Raw genomic sequence first — 23445 nt, 5'->3', positions numbered from 1 at the left:
TCAAAATAAAATACCAAAGAAACCCGAAAAGCTCAGAAGTGTTTTGAGATGAAAATTAAAGCAGCACATGGGACGAGCAGATTTGTGAACTACGGTGTTTTATTGAAACAAAGGGAAGCAGGGGGCTTTACTTCTTCTTGGACACACCGACAGTGCGACCGCGACGGCCGGTGGTCTTGGTGTGCTGACCGCGCACACGCAGGCTGCAGGGAGAGAAACATAGTTAGAACAATGCCTGTAAAAACAACTGAACACAACTTTAAAGAAATGCAGCTGTAATTTCTCTTATCAGACTGACTGCATTACATCTGATATATTTTACACTTTCATGTAAAACATCCACAGGAACATGTGCTGCAGTTGTTGTCTGTCACATTAAAAGGCAAAACATGGGCGACTCGTCTCCACTGTCAGAAAACTGTTTCTGCAGCAGCTCCTGTTTACTTCAAAGCTGCTGCTTTGTTACAAAACCAGGAACACAAGCAGGACAGGAGTGGAGATTCTGGAAAACTCCAGGAAAACTTAACTTTTCCAGAGCCCAAAGGATGTCAAACTGCTGACTCTGTCCGCCCTTTAACAATTATTATAACAGACCTTCATACTGGGGTGCTTCAGGGTGTGAGGATTTACTGCTTATAATTGAACTTAAGAGTCTGGGTCAACTCATGCTCTCTGTGTTATCAATATGCTTCCACAAAGCTCAGTTTTCAGGCCCAGGTTCACTCCAGCACTCACATCTGCTCCCAGTCTGAGCGTCAGTGTGAAGGCTCTGGAAAATTGTGCATCAGCACTGCTTAGCAACCAAACTATGTGAAGGGACCCATTTTTTTGGTGTTAGGAAGAAACTTCACACAGATTATGATTATTTGAGAACTGCCTGTATCTCACATGACTGCATTTATGAATTTAACCTGTTATTGTGGAGATGCTGCATCTCCAGACTCCAGTCACAGATTCTTGTATGACACAAACATCCATGAAGCTTTTAATTTCAAAGGTTAACAAGGTAGCTCGCACTAAGACTCAGGATTTCTCCTAATCACAGAACAGGTCTGATCTGTGCAGCCTCTGGTAAGCAGAGGACGTCTCAATGCAGAGCTTCTCCCACAAGAGTGAATAAACACACTGAGGACTGGATCAGATCTCTTACCCCCAGAAGTGCCTGAGACCACGGTGAGCCCTGATCTTCTTCAGTCTCTCCAGATCTTCTCTCAGTTTGTTGTCCAGACTGTTGGCGAGGACCTGAAATGTTCAAAGGAGGTTTGTTATTCTTGTGTTGCTTCTTTTGTGTGATTCTTCATGAGAAGAATAACGTAGGACAAACACGGAGCAGCCGCTGCTGGTCACCTACCTGGCTGTATTTGCCGTCCTTGACGTCCTTCTGCCTGTTGAGGAACCAGTCTGGGATTTTGTACTGGCGAGGATTCTGCATGATGGTCACCACCCGCTCAACCTGACAACCAAACACGGCTTCAGTTATTTCACCCATGGAAACAGAATGTCACCCCTAACAGGAAAAATTAATTTAATGAAGCCTCCTTCAAGTCTGGGACTGATCTCTCCTCAAGTGACATCTGAGGAAACTGCTGCTGTACCAAAGTCATGACAATTTCAGGTATACGTGCTGCAAAATTCTTAGAAATGCAATGCAGGCTTTTCACCGTAAGGCAGAAAATACAAAGTGAAACGTGAAATTTGAAGAGGCTAAAAAGTCAAATGAGCAGAAACGTTCTCCTTGAGGTAACTGCGATGGCTGCATGACTATAAGGTGCACTCAGTATGTCACTGCTACACAGCAGGTAGCAGCCCTCTCTGCCACTGACCCCATTAATACTGCATTACTGGACGGGTGTACTGGCAGATAAACACTCAGCTGGAGTGATGTCTGACCACATTCTGCACAGTGTGTCAGTGTTAACCTGCTGCTGTTAGCCACACGTCTAATCTGACTTATGTGAGTGATGTTACACACGGAACACAGTTATGTCACACATTTCAACGATCTCTATCACTTTGCTTTATGCATGATTAAAAAAATAATTCTCTTAGAGGAAGGTTAAAAGGAACTTCTAAAGTCAGCTCTGGGCCTCAGAGTATAGGCAGCAATACACACACACCAGCCTGCAGACCACTAAACCTCCAAATGTTGATGCTTCACACTGATGCTTGTTGCACAGATTCAACAAGTCTTTCACACACAAGGCAACAATCACTCACATCACGGCTCTTTCTGTTGCTGTTATCAGCCTGAGTGACTGAATCTCCTGATAACATAACAGCACCAGAACTCATTTTCTCCATTCAAACTGTTTAACCACTTAACTGGCGGCTAAAAAAAACAAAAAACGCCTGAAAAAGCATACCCAAATTAAATCAGCTGCTGTTCCTGAACTCTTTGGAGTACACACAAAAGTTTAGTGTCTTTGCGAAGCAGACAACCTATATTTTTCATTTATGTAGTCAAAAGCACTGTAACTGTAATGAGTTTGTAGCTATTAAGTTTGGAACACAGAAAAAGTAGACAATTTTTGCCTCGCCTAGATTTTTCCTGATTGTTATCATGTAACTACACACTGAATATAGAAGGTAACGACTGGAAAATACATTGGAGCTGTAGAATGAAGTCTTTTTGTCGTGCATTTCGAATTTCATCAAGATAGCACAAAAGCCTATTGTTTTGTAAAGGTTTTTGTGCATTGATGCCCTGGCGTGCTCTCTCATGTGCCATTTGGATAGTCCAAGTGCCGCATCTAAGCCCCCTTTGACATGCAAATTTTAAAGGGCTGTAACTCCTCAATGCTTCAACATACAGTCATCAATGAGGGCTCTAATCAAAGATACTGTCCTGAGGAATCCTGTACTACACACAAAATTACTGAATAAATCATAAATAAAGCCATATTAATCCAATAAAATATGAATGACACTATTGTACATTGTAAAAAAAAAATAGTCACAAAACAAATCACCATTTCTGTAAATGCTATTTTATTTTTCAGAGTAATGTAAAAAAAAAAACACAGCACAGCAAACTGCAACTATTTACAATTATTCTGCTCTACCCCCACCCCCCCTCACATGGAATTTTCAATGTGCCACTGGTTATAGCAGTCTCTGTTTGGGACAAAGCACAATGGCTTGTCACATGTGGTGCACTGGCCCTTCTGGCCTGTGCTGTAACAGGCATTAGATCCTCTTCATCAGATGAAGAAGCCTCTTCCACCATCTTCTCTTTGGCTGGCTGCCACTCATGATCAGAGGTTCCCCTAATTTGTAAAAGAAGGAAAATGTCAGGCCTTCATGCACCAAAAACCCAGTCATTTTTCAGTGATTCCCTTACACACACAAATAAATACATTGTATATCAAAAAAAGTTACAGTAAATGCAGACAGTGCATACACACATAAAATAAAAACCACACAATCCTCCCAGTAGTCCTTGTCTGATACAAAATGTACAACCTCCTCCCATACAATAACCCCCACCCCCAACTTGTAAAACTTTAGACACTTACTGGTCATCTCCATCGGAAAACAAATCTTCTTCTGATGTTGGATCATCAGTTGAACCCGAAAAGTCTGATGCTGAAACGTCGCTCTCTCTCCGTGTGAGCAATTCCACAACCTCCTGAGCGCTGAACTTGGTCTTGCCGGCGGCCCGCTGTGCCATTTCGCAAAACTCCAAAACAACGATGCGATCACGACGAATCTCAAATGAAGCTCTGAGACGTTGTCCACCTCACCTTGCCCTTTTATCGGGTGATGCTGACGTAATAGAGAAGCCCACGAAACCCCCAATCGATACTTACAGTACACCTTTCCCTACCCCCAAACACCTGGCACATTTCAATACGTAAATCACACCACTATACAGCGCCCACGCAAACACACAATATAAGTGGCGCCACAGCGGCGCACGGTTATATTTTCTGTGTAATGGTGCATGCCAAGCTCAGCATTACATACATATTTACATCAGAACGGCATATAATACGAGGACGAGCTGAGAATAAAAACTTACCTTCTGCCTTCTGAGTAACAGGTGTTCATTTGCAGCGATAAAACTGGTCAAATCAGCGACGACATTCTCTAATACAAAATAATCCACTCTCGTGAGTCATTTAGTCACTTCGTATAATAAATGTAGTCTGTTTTTGATGCATTCTGACAATCCATTGCCGAGAGAAAACATTGTAAATACTGTTTATGCACGTCAGCGCATAGACTCCTACTTCCTGTTTGGTTTACGCATGGAGGACGCAGCAAATACGCACTGAATACGCAGGGAGTTTATGCCTTCATGTGAAAACACACCCCATAGTGCCATATACCCACGTGTCGGGAATTTTATTGGCTATCCATCTGTGGTTTTAGATTTCAGGTTAGAGTTGACCAATAAGAACGATTGGAGAACATTTGGGGGCATGTCCTTAAATGTCACATGACGCTCTCTGGATATTATTGGCTCTGGAAAATCCATTTCATAACATGATTGGCTAAATGAGGTGTCAATCGAATTCTGAGGGTCTAGTCTGTCATATAAAAGCATCGTGAGGGCGAACGGCAGCGTTACTGTGACGCTATGAGGCTTCAAAGTCGGAAATCGCTACAGAGGGCCCGGGGGCGGGCCCTTGCCAGTTAACAGGTTAACACGCAATTTCTGACTTTGGACCATCAGTCTGTGAAACGCCAGCTGTCCTCACCTCCTCCTCGGTCAGCTCTCCAGCCCTCTTGTTCAGGTCGATGTCGGCCTTCCTCAGGACAACATGGGCGTAACGTCTGCCAACACCCTGCGATGAGACAGAGTGTTAACAGTAGACCAACAATCAGGGGAAACAAGTGACCTGAAGAAGGAAAAACAAGCAACTGAAACAAGCTGCATGTCCTCAGAGACGACTTACCTTGATGGCAGTGATGGCGAAGGCGATCTTCCTCCTGCCATCGATGTTCGTGTTCAGAACACGAAGAATGTGCTGGAACTTCTCAGGGATGACCAGAGACTGAAAGACAAAGAAAACATCTGGAATGAGTCTCACACTGACGCCCTGCAGCGCCCATTTGCCCCTCAAACCCTGCAGCTCTAAGCTAGAGCCCAGAATCACGCAGCGGTCCCAAGGCATATCGGCAGGCCTCACACAGTAAAGTTTGTTGGTCCGTACACACACACACACAAACAGTTTGCTGCACGGTAAGCAGTACTGCTGTTGTGGTGAGCGGGAGTTTAAATAAACGCAGCATTCTCCCCATTAGCCCCACTCAGTTCCAACTGCTCCTACTCCGAGCGGCTTCAGGTTCGTCCAAACACGCCAAAAATGACCAGAAAAGAGAAGGACCTACAACCACAGGACTTCAGTGTTGTGTGTTTACGTCGGAGCGCTTTCACCTCCTTGCCCGGCTACACCACACGCTCAGGGACGGCTAGAGCCTGTTAGCTCTCAGGGGCAGCCCGAGTTCATACCTCCTTCTCCGGGTTATAAGCGGCGCAGCCTCCGTTCACAGCTCAGACTGGGAGAAGCAGAACATGTCTACGTTTTCGCCAGGAGGAGCGGAGCATTCCACCGAAATCACCGGGAGAAAAAATAAGAGTAGTGCTGATCTTACAACCGGGCGCTCGTCCACACTGCTCGCTAAAATGTCACATTCCCGCAAAAAAAATAAACACAATTCCACATCGCCCGGCTCACACGAGCTGTGAGAGATATATCGGATGTATAAATGTTAAAAAGAAGCGCAATTAAACGAGGATGACGGCGGATTTCTAAGACATTTCGGTCCAACAGAAAATAACTCACCATCTTGGAAGTAGGTTCCGTGCGAAGAGGAAGCGACGTCGCTCTCGCGAGAGTTTGACCCCGTTTGTGAACGGAAGTTGGTCCGCCACTATGGAACCATCCGACTGGAAAATAAAAATCTTTTCTCAGAAACGAACAAACGCGGGTTTAACCCTATTTTAAACTATTTTACCCACGCGGGATTAATGTTTATTGATTCCCGTTTATTTTCCCCTCACGACGCATGTTCGCGGTAATATCGCGCTCGGTTAATAAAAGCATATTTTCGGTAACTACGAGGTGGAACTTAAGATTTGTATATTAATTTTTTACGTTAGCGTAAATTCCGCAATGGCGGAGGGAGTCGCAGCCGCTGCCGGAGCTGGGGCCGACGCAAACACAGCTGGAAACCCGACAGAAGTCGCTATGGCATATTTACAGGACGAGGTGAGGATTTTTGTGTGAAGCGGTCGGGGAGCCGTCCGGGACCCCGGCTTTAGCCACAGAAAGCGCAGGAACCCTTCCAGGCTGCGCTGATGCTGCGAAAACTGAAACACACATTAGGAAGTGAAAAGTCACCGTCTGTAATGCGAAAACTGAAATCAGGGTTATCAGTTTGTCGCCCTGGTCGTGCATCAGGAATCCAGATTGTTGATTATTATTGATTATTATCCGGTTCAAGCTGCACAAATATGAATATTTGTTGGATCAGTTAGTAATTGGTTTAACTCTGTCATTTATATAAATGCCAGATGAGTTGATGTGTGGAGCAACATAAAAATATGTGACCTGTATGAAAATGATACAGGTTAAGTACCTGAAAGCGCCTCAGAGTCTTATTATAATTTTTTATATTTTGCCTACGTTTATACTGTGTGGGAAAATCCCAGCAGATCAGAAGCAGTCTGTCCCCAACAACCTTTCAGTCTTCAAAGTTACTCAAATCACCTGTCTTCTTTATTCTGGTGCTCAGTTTGAACTTCAGGAGGTCATATTGATCTTGTCTGCATATTTAAATGCACTGCGCTACTGCCATGTGATTGGCTGCTTAGACAGTTAAATTAAGGAGCGTTTGAACAGGTGTAACTAAAAAAATGGCCAGTGAGTGTATGTTGGCTGAAAGAAATCAGTAAATGAGAACCAAAAAGTCTTTTCTAGCAGTGATTTAATCAGACTAAACGTGGTTGGTCAGTTTAATCCGATAATTATCACTTGCTGTAACCCTACACAACATGGACCCAGCACTGATGCACATTTGTTATGTGTCACTTTGTGTTTTTTCCTCAGAAGACTGATGCAGACATGGCTAGCCTGAATTTGGGAGAGCTGGATATCACCACAGATGAGTTTATCCTGGATGAAGTGGACAGTAAGGAAACGTTAATATTAAAGCTCTGCTGAGGTGGTGTGTGTCACATCTTCCTGCAGAGCTTCCCTACCAGAGCTCCTCGGTGCTGGAGAGAAGCTGCTGCCTTTCTCTGATGTTTTGTTTAAGTTTTGCTCCCTTTCATCTTCTGCAGTTCACATTCAGGCCAACCTGGAAGACGACCTCGTGAAGGAAGCGCTCAAAACGGTGAGATCACCAAAACACGTTAACAGACTGATTAGATCATTTGTACAAAAGTACGACTTCACTCTGCTCTTTGGACTCAGCTCCATTTTTTTTTTTTTGTAGAATCTGGACTCATGTGGTGATCTGCCATAAATATATATTTTTTCCTTGTTTTGAACTAAATCTACATCCAAATCATCCCTTCCTGTTCTGCAAATGGAGTTCCAGCACCCTCAGGTGTAAATGTTGATCTATAGCTGAAGAAGAGGCTGAGCCCTTCTTGTAGTGGGTCTGGCTAAAATTTACTGCCGAAGATCTTTTATTATTTTGCTTTCAGAACATCATGGCCATGTGTGTTGATTAATTGTTTAAGTAAAATAACAAATTATTTAGCACCGCAGTCAGATCGGATATCCTTTGCTCTGATGTCCTGCCCTTGTGTTTCCTGGTTCCTGCAGTCATCATCTTCTTGTTCTTGGGCTCCCTCAGTCGTGTTTCTTTGCAGCAGCAATGTTAAGACACGTCCAGTTTCGTTGTACATTCTGTATAAAGACAAAGGCATTCTGTTCTATTCTATTCTTCTATGTTTGCTGCTTGACCAGTGCAGACGGGAGCACATCAGTCCAGAGCTTGAATTCTGGGATTTTGCAGTTTTTTTCCAATTCTGCTGAAAGCTTACTTTTGGTCACTTTTTAGCCTCACAGCTAGTTAGTTATGATGTTAGATTGAAGATCTTGAGCAAGCTGTGAGAAAGAAGATGACTAAACAACCTTAGAGCTACTCAAAGGGAACAAAGAGTTAAAAAAATGTAGTTTTTACCTTCTTTTTTTTTTTTGTCCCTTTTATTGCTTGTTAGATTTTTTTTAATATGAAGGAATCTGGTACTTTTGTTTTGAAAGGTGCCATAACATAAGTTTTGCCTACACACTTCCTCTTTCAAAGTAAACAATTCAAGTGAAGTTGTGTTGACTGAAGCCAGTAGTAAGCATGTTTCCTGTGGTGGAGTTCTCTGTTGTTTTATTGACAGCGCTGTTTCTCCTCTCGTCTGTTTTCAGGGTGTCGACCTCCGTCAGTACTCCAAACAGGTGGAGGCAGAACTGCAGAGGATTGAACAGGCCTCCATCAAAGACTGTATCTTTCACAGCTCACAGTTTGAATATCACAATCAGTGAGTCTTAAAACGCACACTGTAACTAATTACTAATTAACTCATTACTAATGCTGACTCAAAAACAGTTGTTGTGGTGCTTCATGAAACTTAAGTGAGGATTAGAAGTGCTTCTGTCTCTTTGATTTTGGTGTTACGTTTTCCTGAGCGCTCGTCCTTCAGACATCAAGGAGAGTCAGAACATCGCTCTCCTGCACAACCAGATCACTGCCTGTGACTCCATACTGGAGGTAAGATGAGATGCATTCAAGTGTCCACAGTCCATTGCATTTAAGTAGCCCTTATTTAAACAGGTTTTAATGTAACTTTTAGAGATGCAGACAAGCTCGAGCATTCACTGATCAATAATAACATTATGACCACCGACTGTCCATCACGGCACCTGCCAGCGGAGGCAGTGTGATGCTTTGGGCAATGTTCTGCTGGGAAACTTTGGGTCCTGCCAACCATTTGGATGTTACTTTGACACGTACCACCTACCTAAGAGCTGCTGCAGACCATGTACATCCGTTCATGGAAACTGTATTCCCTGATGACTGTAGCCTCTTTCAGCAGGATAATGCTCCCTGCCACAAAGCAAAAACTGTTCAGGAATGGTTTGAGGAGCACAACAATGAGTTTGAGGTGCTGACTTGGCCTCCAAATTCCCCAGATCTCAGTCCACTCGAGCACCTGTGGGTGGGGGTGGGGAGATGAAATGTCTTCAAGAAACTTAAAGAAGTCCAGACTCTTTTTGAAGCTCCAGAGAATGGGATGGACTCTTCTGGACATTTAAAATCGATTTAAAATCCCTATGAATCATGAGATCAGATGTTTTTTGGTGCCATTTAGTATTTTCTGAGCTCAAACATCAACCAGCTGAATAAAATGGCTCCACCAGTGCTTGTGTTGTTTTCTGTGAAGAAGGTGGGATGGATATACCTGAGACATGAAGAAAACTTTCTTTTGCACCCCTAGTTCAGTTTTCTCTACACACGATTGAAGTGTTTAAAACTCCCACTGACACGTTATGAATGTCACATTCATTGAACACTGCTCACTAAACCAAAATGACTGTTATAATCAAATGTTTTAAATGTTGTCTTTTTGCATCGTTATTGATGGGGTGGCTGGAGATCAGGAAGTAGAGCAGGTCACCTACTGGTTGGAAGGTTGGCGGTTCGATTCCTGGCTGTTCTGGGCTGCATGCCAAAGTGTCCTTGGGCAAGAACCCCAAGTTGCTCTCCAATGCAAGCATTGGAGTATGAATGTGTGTCAATGTTAGATAATAAAAGCACTTGGCTTAGATACACATGGAAGTGTTTGTGTGAATGGGTAAATGTAAACGTGTTGTATAAGCGCTTTGAGTGCTCAGAGTAGAAAAGCGCTATATAAGAATTAGTCCATTAACCATTGCTTTTTTGTCCACATGGACATTAATTTGAAGTTTTTCATTTCAAAATCAAGACCAGTATTGAATTAACTGAGTTCAGTCCAAAATTTCAATTATGAAACTTGGTGCATTTGTTACGCTGTATTTTCAAACCAACATTTACTAAAGAAGGGCTCAGAAGTCTGTCCTCAGTCTCTCTAACCTCATGGTTGTGTGCTGCCTTCAGCGTATGGAGGGCATGCTGAGCGGCTTCCAGAGTGACCTGTCCTCAATCAGCAGCGAGATCCAGACCCTGCAGCAGCAGTCAGTCAGCATGAACGTCCGGCTGAAGAACAGGCAGGCCGTCCGCAGCCACCTCAGCCAGCTGGTGGATGAGCTGGTGGTGCCCGGTGCCATGATCTCGTAAGTTAGTGCGTAAAAGTGCCTAGAAATATTATAATGAGTGATTAGTTATATAGCAGCCATCTGACAGGACAAAACACTAGTTATGTAATGGCCTCTTCTTCTCAAATGACAACATTTTCTGTACCTTGTGTCAGTTTTCATTCATCAGTTGGACAGATGTGGATTTTGCAGTCTGCAGAGAGTTATGACATGTTCCTGCTTCATTAAGTGGTTTGTGTTGATTGCATTACTGCCAACAAAACTAAAAGAAGTCTATGAACCAGAAAATTTCTATAAGCAGGACTCCTTCAGACACTGTTAAGAAGGAAGTTCATTATAAATCATTGCTGTTCTCTGGTGAAGTTACTATAGAAGAAGTGAAGGGTTATGGTCTCCTGCTGTGTGTTTGCAGCACCATCCTGGAGAGTCCCGTGACCGAGCAGGAGTTTCTGGAGCAGCTCCACGAGCTCAACACTAAGATCAACTTTGCCAAAGAGCTAAGCTTCAGAGAGACGCTGGCCTGCGCCGACATCCAGGACATCGTCGACCGCCTCAAACTCAAGGTGAGAGAGAGGCGGGACGTGTCTAAGGAGGGGACTTCAAAGATCTTAATTTCACTTTCTAGAATCATGTTTTCATTTTTGAATATATTTATTGTTTAAGGTTTATGACAAGAAGTGGGGGAAATTCTTTTAGGTCAATAAACTGCTGAATTGCATGTTTTTGTTTTATATCTTTTGAATCACATTCACACATTTTCTTCCCGTCAGGCGGTGTCAAAGATCAGAGAGTTCATTCTTCAGAAGATTTACTCCTTCAGGAAACCGATGACCAACTATCAGATCCCACAGAACACTCTGCTGAAATACAGGTGAGCACTGCTGATGTTCAGGTTTCTTCTGCCTCAAAATGGGCTTTGGGGGGGTCACCTCATTTAATTGGTCCACTTACAGTTAAGAAACTGACTGTTACTTTACTTATAAAGGTCTTTGCATTTTTCTATTATTTCTTTATGATTTCATATTATTTTTTTCATCATTTGTCACATTGTATTCTGTTTGAGCTACATGGCATTTAACTTATCTCAGCTGTTTCTTATCATAGTTGGTAGAAAAGATGGATGTAGTGACTGTGACATCACCCGCTGGTTTCTGAACTCCTGTTTTGAAGCCATCGGATGGGGAGGGTCTGAAACCGCTTGCTCACTGGCTCACGACTTGTAACTGACAAATCGTTAGCCAGTGTGTGAGTGGAAAATACCACGGCTAATCCTCTTTTTTTTTTTTTTTTTTTAAAACATGGTATGACGAAGATTTACAAAATTGACTTTTTCTTCAGTATGACCCAAAATGAGTAACTGAGCCCAGAAACTCAGCAAAGTGTTTACCTAGGTGGAGAAAGAAAGCCGGCACCCCCACAGGCTTCTATAAGTCCCAGTCTAACTGCGCAATACCCGCATCCCTGTGTAATATTTATATTAGTCATACTGAGCAATATCTATCACTCCTATACTGTGCACCATTTATTCACCAAGTGGACTTATCTATCGATTTAGTTTGTTTTTTATAAATTCTATTTTATTTTATATATTTATGTGTGGACTTTCTAGAGTGTGGCACTGAAACAGGATTGGCCTTCCAGTCTCATCGTACATTCTGTATAATGACAAATTAAAATGTTCTGAGTCTTATTGCAGCCCCGGCTTTCGCCATCTGGTGTCTGTATTATAGAATGCAGGTTTTCAGGCAGTTCCTGATTGGCTTCATTTTTCTGAAGCGCCGTCCACCTTTTTTGAGTTTTCTGTTTGAGTTGTTGTGTTGAAGGAAAAAAAGGGTCACCCAACTTTGGGATAAATAAAGTCTATGTATTATTTTGTTTTGTGAGGGATGCTAAAAATAATTTTGTGAAAGAAATAACTAGAATAACTGTTGTGCATTTCACGTACAACAATTTAAGTCTATACATGGATTTCTTGTCATTTTGAGTCTGATCAGTTAATGATGAATATCCTGATTGACAGCAGTCCTTTTTGCTCTTTTTACTGCAGGTTTTTTTACCAGTTCCTTCTGGCTAATGAGAGAACGGTCGCAAAGGAGATCAGAGACGAGTACGTGGACACGATGAGCAAGATTTACTACAGTTACTTTAAGTCGTACAGCGGCAGGCTGCTAAAAGTGCAGGTCAGTGGGTTTGCGGCGAAGTCATCACCTCCATGAACCTCTCCCTCCATGTGTGAAATTCTGAAAGCTACAGTCTGTAAGGCCTGATTTAGACTTATGAGCTGGATCTTTGTGGGTGCTACATATGTAACCTACATAGATGGCCGATGTCAGTGCCATTATTTATGCCTGTACGAGGTTAGCTGTGTGTTTGTTAATTGTGGTCGCGTCGTGGTCGCGTCCCAGTGTTTTATATGCGATGCCAGCTGACAGAAACCAAAAAAAGTAGCAGGAAAAGCATCGATGAACAATCCAATCAGAATCATTGCAGGCTGCATCAACCCGACTTGTAGTTACATTTCTCGAGAGATGCACGTCAGATTACGCTGTATGTTACTGCGTAGGGCTCAGAGCGGTTTCTGGTTACATACGTCGGCCCCACAAAGACCCGACGTGGAAGTCTAAATCAGGCCTATGGCTGCAGCAGCTCGCTGTTTGTGTCACAGCACCTGTAGGGTGTGTTTGTCTAGCTAACACATGTGATCTGATGTTTGCGTGTCCTGCAGTATGAAGAGGTGGCAGACAAAGATGACCTGATGGGAGTGGAGGACACAGCCAAGAAAGATATCCTTTATAGTGTCTTTGTGCGTTTGTATTTACGAGACTTGCACACTGTGTGCAAGTCTCACGTGCACTCTGAAGCCATTCTAGGTCCGTGGGACTTTTTTAACCCTTCCTTACCTGTTTGAAATGAGATTTTCTCTAAAAAAATGGAAACTAACGAATGAAAGACCAAAGACTGCTGCATCTTATTTATAGTACGAGTTTACACACGAGTGTTTATTTAGTTTAGTTGTGTCTATGTCATAGACTGGACAAACAATACCTACACGACTCAGATACCTGCTGATTTATGACTCCTGGCAGCAGTCAGATCATGTGACACCTTGCTATGCAGACTGTTTGAAGCTCCTTGACTCACCACTGCAGGCTTCTTCTCTAAACCATCTTTGAAGAGCAGGAACACTATATTCACTCTGGGCCAGAGGGGGGCCATACTGAGTCCGGCCGAGCTGGAGGGGCCCATCCTAGTTCCACACACGGCTCAGAGAGGAGACAGCAGGGTGAGAGAGACCTCGCTGACTGACAGAAACACAAATGATTTGTGTTCTTGAATCGTTAAAATATCCAGTTCGGATGCAAAAACATGTTGAAACAATCCATTCAACCCAAACTCCTTCTGTTGGAGAGAGCTGTCATATTTAAAAGACCTCAGAAAAAGCAGCTGCATGTGTGTAAACAGACTGAGGTTGGCTTTGTACTTAAAAGTCAACCACACAGAGCATGATAAATCTCTGTAACACTGTGCGGGGGCTTTCTTAAAGAAAATTACTGTTGCCCATTAATAGATGTTTGCTCACCTTTAGGAAAAACAGATTTACTCCCTCAGTTTAATTGTGATCAGTTTTTACATTTTTTTTAGGATGAAGCAGTTTATGTTTATTCCCAGTGGGCAGTTGAATCTAAAACAGACGCACAGTGACAGCAGTTTAATGAGCTCAGGTGAGCGCTGAAGACTCGTTACTCACCGCTGACATCTTGTGGCAGCTTTATTTTTTTTTTTTAACTTGGAGAAAATGGTTTGGAAGCAGATTGTATGTAAAAGATGGATGCGGCTTCCAGGTCTGAAAAGTGAAGCCAGTGCTGAAGTGCCTTAAATCTGTATTCTGTCTGATTGTCTGGAGGGAGCGACTCCTAACTCTGTGAGTCCTGCTGCTCGGCTGAGACCTCTGTAAACACTTTCCTGATGGGTGTATGGTCTCAGTCAGTGGTTTCAAGTCTTACTTAATGAAAGCAGGGCGTCCTCTAAGGCGGGTCCCCCTTAAGACTGATAAGCTGTTGCCGTGTGCAGGATCTTTGGTTTCACTCACACATCACTGACATCTGGTTTCAAACTTCAGGATGGCGACGATCCAACTGCTGAACGCAAGACTTCATAAACAAAGTCGTTATTTTTATAGTCCATCATTTTTTACAGTCTGTAGAGCTGATCACTGGCCAGTAATAATCCGTCATTATTCTTCTCTCTCCCACAGTATCCCTATGAGACGTTGTTTCGCAGCCAGCACTATGCTCTGCTGGACAACGGTTGCAGAGAATACCTCTTCCTGTCCGACTTCTTCATGGTGGCAGGAAACTCTGCCCTCGACCTTTTCAACAGCATCATGGGAAAAACTCTCAGCATGTTCCTGGTAAGAACGCCGCCTCCTCTCAGACCTGCAGAGTGCAGTTTTTTTTTTCTCTCCTTCAACAGAAACTTTTTAAAAATTTGTTCAGTCAGTACAAACCACATTTATTCATCTGGCATATACTCAGATTTCTGTTAAAAGCATCACAACAAAAACTGATTTATTAATCTGTAGCTGTGTTATAGTTTCTTTTTTACTGTTACAGGGATGCAAAGCAATGATGAAACAGGAAGAACTGTTTATTTGACGTACATCTACACGGCTGTTTTTCTCTGCTTCACTTTTAAGGCTTCTCTTATGAAACAGACTCCTTTTGTGCTAAACTGGTGAAGTTCAGCAGAGAGGAGAGAAATGTTGGTAAAAATCTGAAGTTCAGCCACTGTGGGTTGCTGCTGAGTGTCACTCAGAGCTCTGGTGGGTCAGGAGAACCCTGGACACATTTCAGTCCTGGAAACTGCTTGAAAAATCAGATTAAAAAAAAAAACAGGGGTATATAGTGCTGTTCTCTAAGATGCTCCACAAAGTTGTGGGCCTTTTGAATCATGTTACTGAAGGTGGTGTGCACCTACCAGGATTCAAAGGCTCCTGCATGCTTAAAAAAAGCTTTGGGTTTCATACTAATGCTTTGGTTGCAAGAAAAATGCATCAGTTTACACCATAGGTTTAAGTTTGAACTCAGACTTGAATCCATAAAAGCTGTTACAAAAACAAATGCACCAAAAATTTAATGCTTTACATTCCGTCAAAGAATTCAGCGATGGTCGTACAACATGTCACATGGCATCAGTCAGCCGGGCTCTCTGTCTCCTCCTGCAGAAGAGCATGTCCACCTACGTGTCCGACTGCTACGACAGCATCGCCATCTTCCTGTGCATCCACATCATCCTCAGGTTTAGAGCCATCACGGCCAAGAGGAACATCCCCGCTCTCGACAAGTCAGTGTGTCCTCCTCCACTTCTGCTGATGCTTCCTGTTATTGTTTCTCAAACTGCAGCACTGGAGCCTCAAAGTTATTTACAGTTTTCATTCATCTCATAAAAGCTGCTGTATGAGTATAATCTGACTTTTTCAAAATATCCAGTTTCTGAAGCGATTCCTGATCCAAACATCAGCTGAGCGCATCCCTAAAAAGGCGACTTAAAAGAGAAAAAAATTACAGGAAGTTTTCAGTTTTATGTTAATCCTGTATGCAGTAAAAAAAATATCAGCAGTGATTTTGGTCAGTATGTTGCACTCATTAGCAAACAACCAGCAGAGTGGTGCTTGTGTCTAATACAGACTCTATATCAGCTCCACTTTTAGTCTCCACCTTCTCCTGAAGAAGCTGGTGTCAGTCAGCTGTTTGCTGCTGTGCAGGTGGTGCACAGAGGATGAGTGAAGGCTTTATCAGGTGCTCTTAAAGTGTGCAAAGAAACCTGATTGGTTAAGGCGGAACACGTTCTTGATGCTGTCTGTCAGGTACTGGGAGGCGGTGCTGGAGCTGCTGTGGCCGAGGTTTGAGCTCATTCTGGAGATGAACATCAGCAGCATCAGAAACACAGACCCTCAGAAACTGGGAGTACTGGACACCAGACCGCACTACGTATGTACAAGCAGAGACACACTGCATGTCACACAACACTGTGTGTGTTTCCTACACACTCAGCTCATACATCAGTGTGTGGGTCAGCGCGGTGAGGTTGTGTTTGATTTCAGATCACTCGCCGTTATGCAGAGTTCTCTTCAGCCATCGTCAGCATCAACCAGACATTCCCCAACGAGAGGACCAACGCTCTGCTGGGACAGCTGCAGGTAGCGCACACACACACACACACACACACACACACACACACACACACACACACACACACACACACTCGTGCAGGCTCTCAAACTGAATTTGTCTTTAATGATTTCATCTAAAATATGAATGTTTTGTTTTCCAGATTGAGGTCGAAAACTTTGTGCTTAAGATGGCGGCAGAATTCCCCTCGAGGAGAGACCAGCTCATCTTCCTCATCAACAACTACGACATGATGCTCAGCGTCCTCATGGTGAGTGCCACAACCAACGCGATGACATGGGCTGAAGTCACCTCTCAGTCTGTCCTTCTCTCAGTTGTTGTTCTGATGTGGAGGAAGTGTTGCAGATCTCGTCCTGAGACTTTCTGTCATCTGTTAATTTTAATTTTGGTAAATGAAAAAAGTAAAAACAGAGAAGATTTCTCTCACTGATGCTGTGTGCCATTGTTGTTCTCTCGTCTGTCCAGGAGAGGGCAGCAGACGACAGTAAGGAGGTGGAAGGTTTTCAGCAGCTGCTGCTGGCGAGAACGCAGGTCAGTACAATCACCACCATTCAAAACACTTTATTCAGCTGCTTTATTCATATTTCTCTGACTTTGTCATGAGATATTTCTAACAATTAAGATAATTTTTGTAGGATATTTTATTATTTTTGTAGCATCTTTAGGTTTGAATATTTCTATTCTGCCACATTTAAAAGTTTGGATTCAGGCATTTAATTAATATTAATTTCACAACCGCTTTTCCTAAAATTTTATCCATATTTTTTCATTTCATTGTGTGTGTGTGTGTGTGTGTGTGTGTGTGTGTGTGTGTGTGTGTGTGTGTGTGTGTGTGTGTGTGTGTGTGTGTGTTAATAATTTTAATAACTCTCTGCAGTAGCTTTACTAGATTTGAATGTAACTTTGAAAAGTTTAGTTTCTGATCTTGTTCAGAAATCACCTGCGTCTCCTCTGTGCAGGAGTTTATCGAGGAGATTCTCTCACCGCCCTTCGGGGGGCTGATCGCCTTTGTGAAGGAGGCCGAAGCGCTAATGGAGAAAGGGCAGCTTGAGCGACTGAAGAATGATGAAGGTGAGAAAAAGATTGTTTCCTCTTGGTGTGAAGCCCCAAAGGTTCAGTTATTATGTGTGAGAAGAGACTTGTTGGGTGGGGTGTTTCAAAAGCTGAGGTGGAAATAAAGGACCTTCTGCTTTTCCAGCTGCAAAATACCTCTTTCAGATTTGCAGGTGTGTTGATTGTGTGTGTTTGCAGATGAGCTGTTGTGTGAACTCCCTAAAACTGACCCAGCACATTTTTATGTGTCGGGAGTGACCTCAGTAATCTGACTTCCTGTCTTCATGGAGAGCAAATTTTATTTATGTGTCTCTCAATGAGTCGACTCATTATATGTTCAGCTGAAAGTCTCCTTTTTCCTGGAGTTGTTGTTCCCATCTAGTGGTTGATTTGCTTTATATGTATTTGTGTGATATATACTTGAACGGTGCACGGGGCAGCACGGTGGCACAGTGGTTAGCTATGTTGCCTCACAGTTAGAATACCATCTGGAAGGCCTGGGTTCAATTCCACCTTGGCCCAGGCCTCTCCCTCTCTCTCTCTGTGTGGAGTTTGCATGTTCTCCCCATGTCTGCGTGGGTTTCCTCCGGGTACTCCGGTTTCCTCCCACAGTCCAAAGACATGCACTTACTGGGATTAGGTTAATTGGAAACTCTAAATTGGCCATAGGTGTGAATGAAAGCATGAATGTGAGTGTGGATGTTGTCTGTCTCTCTGTGTTGGCCCTGCGACAGGCTGGTGACCTGTACAGGATGTACCCTGCCCTATGTACTCTCGCCCTATGTCAGCTGGGATAGCCCCCCTCCCAAGACCATGAACAGGTGGATGGTGTGTGTGTGTCCTCGCTGATCCGCTCACCTCAGCAGGTGACAGTGACTTGCATTGATTGGAGCTGTTAGAAATGGCTGCTCTGTCCTCTTTTTGACAGGTTTCTTGAGGAATATCTGGCGTCTCAAAATGCTGCTTAAAAACATAAATGTTTTATGGAGTCATTTTTTCCTTGCAGCCACTTCTTTGTAATAATTGCCTGTTCTTTATTTTTTGACTCACTTTTGTCATTTCCGTATTATTTCATCCATGTGCTGCTGTCACCAAACATAAAAATTGCAGCTTTTTGTTAAGTTACTGTTAAAAGAGCACTCAGAGGATCCGGATGGTGTCACAGCTTCATGTTTATGAAGTGTTTTGTTTGCTTCCTCTGGATACCTGCACGTAGGTGCTTTCCACTCGCACTCCAGCTATGCAACACATTTGGAGGAAATCCCAGCCTGAGCATACTTGATGGTTTCTATAGAATTTTACCTTGAACTTTGTTTCACAGTCACTGTGAGCATAAAGAAACTTCATCTGCCAGAATCCCTCTGTTACTTCTGTGAAGTCAGTCACACGCTGAACGACAAGGCGCAGTGTGAGCGCGTCTTGACTTGATGCTTTGGTTTTGATTTACAGAGTAACGAGCAGTTTTACAGTTTCATTTCTGTCAGTTTGAAGTTGCAGCTTTCCACTTCCTTTTTATTGCCGTCTTCTCATCCTTTGTTCTGTTCTCTGTCATGTTCACCGCACTGTGTCTGTGAACATTTGTTCCTTTGTTTTGTTTGACCAACATGTTTCACAGGAAACTGACCGCACACCAGCGTGGAGAGAAAAACGAGAGTCAGCAAAGTGTTCCTTCCATGCAAGAAGTCAGTATGCGAACCACAAGTTAAATTCACTTAAATAATGTGTGTATGTGTGTCTGTGTGTGTGTGTGTGTGTGTGTGTGTGTGTGTGTGTGTGTGTGCATGTGTGCACGCAGCTCGAATCACTCAGCTGGTTCGGGGGTTTTCCAGTACATGGAAACAATCGGTGGAGGCGATGAGTCAGGATGTCATGAGGTCCTTCACCAACTTCAAGAATGGAACCAGCATCATCCAGGTGAGCTGTGCGGCAGGTCAAATAGACAGGACAAGTACGGCACAGCCACCGTGGAGTAACCGACACGCTGAGCTGTGACAGCGAACACTGACAGACAACAAAAAGTTGCAAAATCTGTCAAAAGGGTCACAATACGAGAAAAAAGAATCTGTACAGACAGGAAACGGCTACAAATTGACTTAAAAGAACTAAAAAACGGACAAAATAATTCCCTCCAGAATATGCAAATTGACTTCAGTGACACAAAATTCAAAGCAAAGATTTTGAAATTACTACAAAAGGATGTAAAATAGCCAAAAAGAGACAAAAAGACTCCAAAGGGATGCAATATGATGGCAAAGTGAAGAAACATGAAATGAATGAAAAAGGTATAAAATGACTACAGAGTGAGATATAATAATAGTATAAAATAATGTAAAATTACCACAAGTTGTTGCAAAATGATGACAAAACAGATGTAAAGTCAACACACAGAGAGGTGCAAAATGTCTGCAAAAACTACAAAAGGACTACAAAGTCATGAAAGGGCCCATTTTCATAATTGAGGAGCAGAAATCGTTAAACTAAAAACTTTATTAAGAAAATAAATCACATTTTTGTATCAGTCAATGAGCCAGGTGTGGGAAGCATGGATGTTACTCACTGTTCATGGGATATTCACACCAATGTGACAGAAGGTCTCAGCCTGAGGGGCAGAGTGAGAGGAGGAATCTGGTTATGATTATGGCATTAATTCATCCCAAAGTTAACTGTGTGTAGAAGCTTCAGTTAATTTTAATCTTGAATAATAAAGAAGACCACAGATTTTTGTTTTGTGGGTCATGTGAGGTCACTGTGTTTGAATTTGAATACCACAGGGGGGGAGGGGGGGGGGGTACACTTCAGAGAACATCACAGCCAGGCTCTCTCTGTGTCTCTGTGACCCTCCTCTGTTAAACCTCTGCTTCATGCTCACATAAAAAAGGGGCTTTTCACAGGACGTGGCTGCGCACAGAAACGTTTGTCTGACTATCCGTAATTACATTTCAGATATCTAAAACTGCATTTTAACTATCCAGAATGGTAATTTAAGATATCTGCAATTACATTCTGACTAGTAAGAATAATAATTCAAGATATCTTCAACTACATTTTGACGAGTCAAAATTCCTTTCGAGATATCTCAAATTACGTCACCGGATTCGTCACTTGACGGGTCACACATCCGTAATTACAATTGAAGATATCTCAAACCTAATTATGACTAGTCAAAATTATGTTTTAGATATCTGAATTTAATCATTGCATGTAAGCCCCCTTGTGCTGTACTGAGCTGTCCAAACAATTGCCTGTGCGGACAAAATTGTAATAAAATGCAACAATACAGAGAGAGCTCCTCAGTATGGGATATGCGGAGAGTGCGAGAATCGTGTACTTAAAGACTGCTTCAGAAATCTGCACAGAATCTCTGATTTTATGGCCGTTTTAACAAACTGCCTTATAAACATTCTGCCAAAATGCTGCATAATTCAAGATATCTTAAACGCCATTCTGACTAGTCAGAATGGCGTTTAAGATATCTTAAATAGAAAAGCCGTCTAATTCAAGATATCTGTAATTCATTTGGAGATATCTTAAAAGGCATTTTGACTAGTCAAAATTACAGTTCTAGATATCTCTAATTTAGTTTTGCCTAGTCATTATTTGCTTTCAAGATATCTAGAATTTAATTTGCACTAGTCAAAACTATTTATCGCCTATCTAAAAATACACTTAAGATATCTTTAATTAGAATTATGACTAGTCAGAATAAAAAACAAGATATCTTGAGTTAACTTTATGACTAGTCATAATTTAATTGTAGATATCTGAAATGTGACTTTCAGTAATTCATTGAAGATATCTTGAATTGAAGCCGCCATACAAACGAATGGTAAATCTGACGTCATTTCAACTAGTCAGAATGTAATTAGAGATATCTCAAATAGGTATTTTGTCTAGTCAAAACATAATTAGAGATATCTTAATTTACTAATACGTCTAGTCATAAATCAATTTCAGATATCTGGAATGTAAGTGAGGTGAATCGGATTTTATGTTCAAACGGCCTGCCATACTTCAGTGACTTCACCCCTCAGGTGAGAGCCAGGTCTGTCCTCTTTAAGCAGGGGGAACATTTGAATGAGGTTTCTGTGAGGTTGGTGTTTTGATGTCAGGTATATTTTCTCAAGTTTTACTATTCTTGGATTCTATTAAATTATTTCAACCTAATTATAAAGTGAACAAACTGAACATCATTCACTTAATAAAACTTTGCTGCTTTGGCCTGTCACTTATAAACATGTGCAGGCGCTCACTGAGCTCTCACTCATTCTGAACAGGACACCACGAGTCTCTGTGTTAGTAGCAAAGGCTGACATTCAAAGGTGGGAAACATTTAAGAGAAATGTATGTAGGAGGAAGTGAGTCATGCAGAAACTCTTCATCGTCCTCCTGCAGGGGGCCCTGACCCAGCTGATCCAGTACTACCACGGCTTCCACAAGGTCCTGAACCAGCCAACGTTCCGCAGCCTGGCCGTCCGCTCCGAGCTCATCAACCTGCACCACCTCATGGTTGAGGTCAAGAAGCACAAACCCAACTTCTAACATTTTCTGCAAAGTTTGGAAAGCATTAAAAAGACTTCTTTTGTCTCCAGATGAAGGAGTCGTATCACAGATCAGAGAGGGGCGGACTGCCTCACTGAATGTTTTTTTTTTTTTTTAAATTCCATGACTTTATAAACTTTAACAAAACCAACAAATCTTGGACACACTTGGTCACTTTGTTGCTGACATTTTGACTCTCAGACCTTTGTCAGGTGAAGTATTTGATCAGTCTTGCGCTAACAGTGTGTGCAGGGTTCTTTGGCTTCTGTTGCTGTCTAAGTAATCGAGTTGAATGAAGAATAAAACTGGAATAATAGTGTTTCCCAGAGGTTTCCAGTAAAGCGCCGAGAAAACACTCCTTAATGGACCAACGGTTCTTGGTCTAAATTCTTTTATCATGAAACACTGAACAGGCTTTTCCTTCACTGCTGGTTATTTAAAGCGAGACTGTGTAGCTTTCAGTAAACAGTGACAGCTTTAATCACCCAGATTCAGTTCAGCTCTTTGCAGGAGTCTGAGTTGTTTCAAAGGGTGCTCAGTCTTGCTTTTAACTTCAGTGAAAGGAAACACGTTTGTTATGATTTCTAACACTGTACCGATCACACAGGAGGAATTCTTTGGAACGTGTTACTTGAAAAAACTGAGCACTCAACTCAGACTGACGGTTAAAGGATTAAACTTTCCTTCGTGTCAACAAATCCCACATTTCGACTGAAACCATCGGCGATCAGTCGAAACGTTCTCACTTCCCCCTCTGTCAGCCCACCGGCTTCATTATAAATATGAACAGTAGCTGCGTTTAGACTTCAGCAGGTCTGTTTGGTTCAAAGTTTCCACCTGAAAAATGTAGTCAACAGAGTCAAAAACTGCAGTACCTCTAATGTCCACTTGAGTGTGACTCCCAACAGTGAGTCAGTCCCTGTTTACAGAAACTGCTTTGGTCTAATTTCACCCTTCATAACAGCTGCATGGGGGAAGATGTTTTTATGATTCACCTGTTTGAATTAGATTAAATTTGCATTATTAGGGGCGTGGCCTCTTTGACAGGTGGATGGTGACACAGCTGCTAGCTTTCTGCTAGTCTTCACTCAGCTAACTGGAGTCCCTGAATTGGACCTGTGGACTGTGTTTATGCTACTTGACCAATAATACGGCCGCTGATGAGCAGACATCGAATTTCAGCTGCAGATGAATCCACATTTGGGAGCAGGAGAGTGTTTTAATACATTTATTGGTGGTTTTGGTCTTTTTAATGGGATTTGATGATAAAAGGGTCCTTTTTGAAGACTCACTCCTTCAGTTTGGTGAACACCACGGAGGGAGTGTGTGTTCATGCTGTTGTGTGCCTTTGCTCTTTAATCGAGCTGTACAGTCATTGTGTTGGTGTTATTTGTGTGAATCTGTATGTGAAGTCA

The 23445-nt window shown here is 42.5% G+C and overlaps 2 protein-coding genes across 3 annotated transcripts; one reads left to right on the top strand and one right to left on the bottom strand.

Moving 5' to 3' along the window:
- Positions 1 to 81: 81 nt before the first annotated feature.
- On the bottom strand, positions 82 to 5912 carry rps18 (ribosomal protein S18). The gene is made up of 6 exons (XM_030740514.1): positions 5793 to 5912; positions 4902 to 5000; positions 4704 to 4790; positions 1352 to 1453; positions 1151 to 1242; positions 82 to 203 (listed from the first exon to the last, which is right to left on the bottom strand). The coding sequence occupies exons 1-6, from the start codon at positions 5793 to 5795 to the stop codon at positions 128 to 130; spliced, it is 459 nt and encodes a 152-aa protein (XP_030596374.1). The 5' UTR covers positions 5796 to 5912; the 3' UTR covers positions 82 to 127.
- vps52 (VPS52 subunit of GARP complex) lies at positions 5895 to 23442 on the top strand. Of its 2 annotated transcripts, none has more exons than XM_030740511.1 (20): positions 5895 to 6218; positions 7059 to 7140; positions 7292 to 7344; positions 8379 to 8454; positions 8654 to 8721; positions 10090 to 10265; positions 10660 to 10810; positions 11018 to 11118; positions 12295 to 12427; positions 12973 to 13030; positions 13397 to 13530; positions 14503 to 14658; positions 15472 to 15590; positions 16114 to 16237; positions 16351 to 16446; positions 16581 to 16688; positions 16904 to 16969; positions 17398 to 17509; positions 19287 to 19405; positions 21884 to 23442. In XM_030740511.1, the coding sequence occupies exons 1-20, from the start codon at positions 6123 to 6125 to the stop codon at positions 22028 to 22030; spliced, it is 2175 nt and encodes a 724-aa protein (XP_030596371.1). In that variant the 5' UTR covers positions 5895 to 6122; the 3' UTR covers positions 22031 to 23442. The 2 variants fall into 2 exon arrangements, with proteins under 2 accessions (XP_030596371.1, XP_030596370.1); XM_030740510.1 differs by having other exon boundaries at positions 6110 to 6218; positions 7062 to 7140.
- Positions 23443 to 23445: the final 3 nt, after the last annotated feature.

The sequence above is a fragment of the Archocentrus centrarchus genome, chromosome 11 (assembly GCF_007364275.1).
Source record: "Archocentrus centrarchus isolate MPI-CPG fArcCen1 chromosome 11, fArcCen1, whole genome shotgun sequence".
NCBI lineage: Eukaryota > Metazoa > Chordata > Actinopteri > Cichliformes > Cichlidae > Archocentrus > Archocentrus centrarchus.
This window is presented reverse-complemented; position numbering and strand designations above follow the sequence as displayed.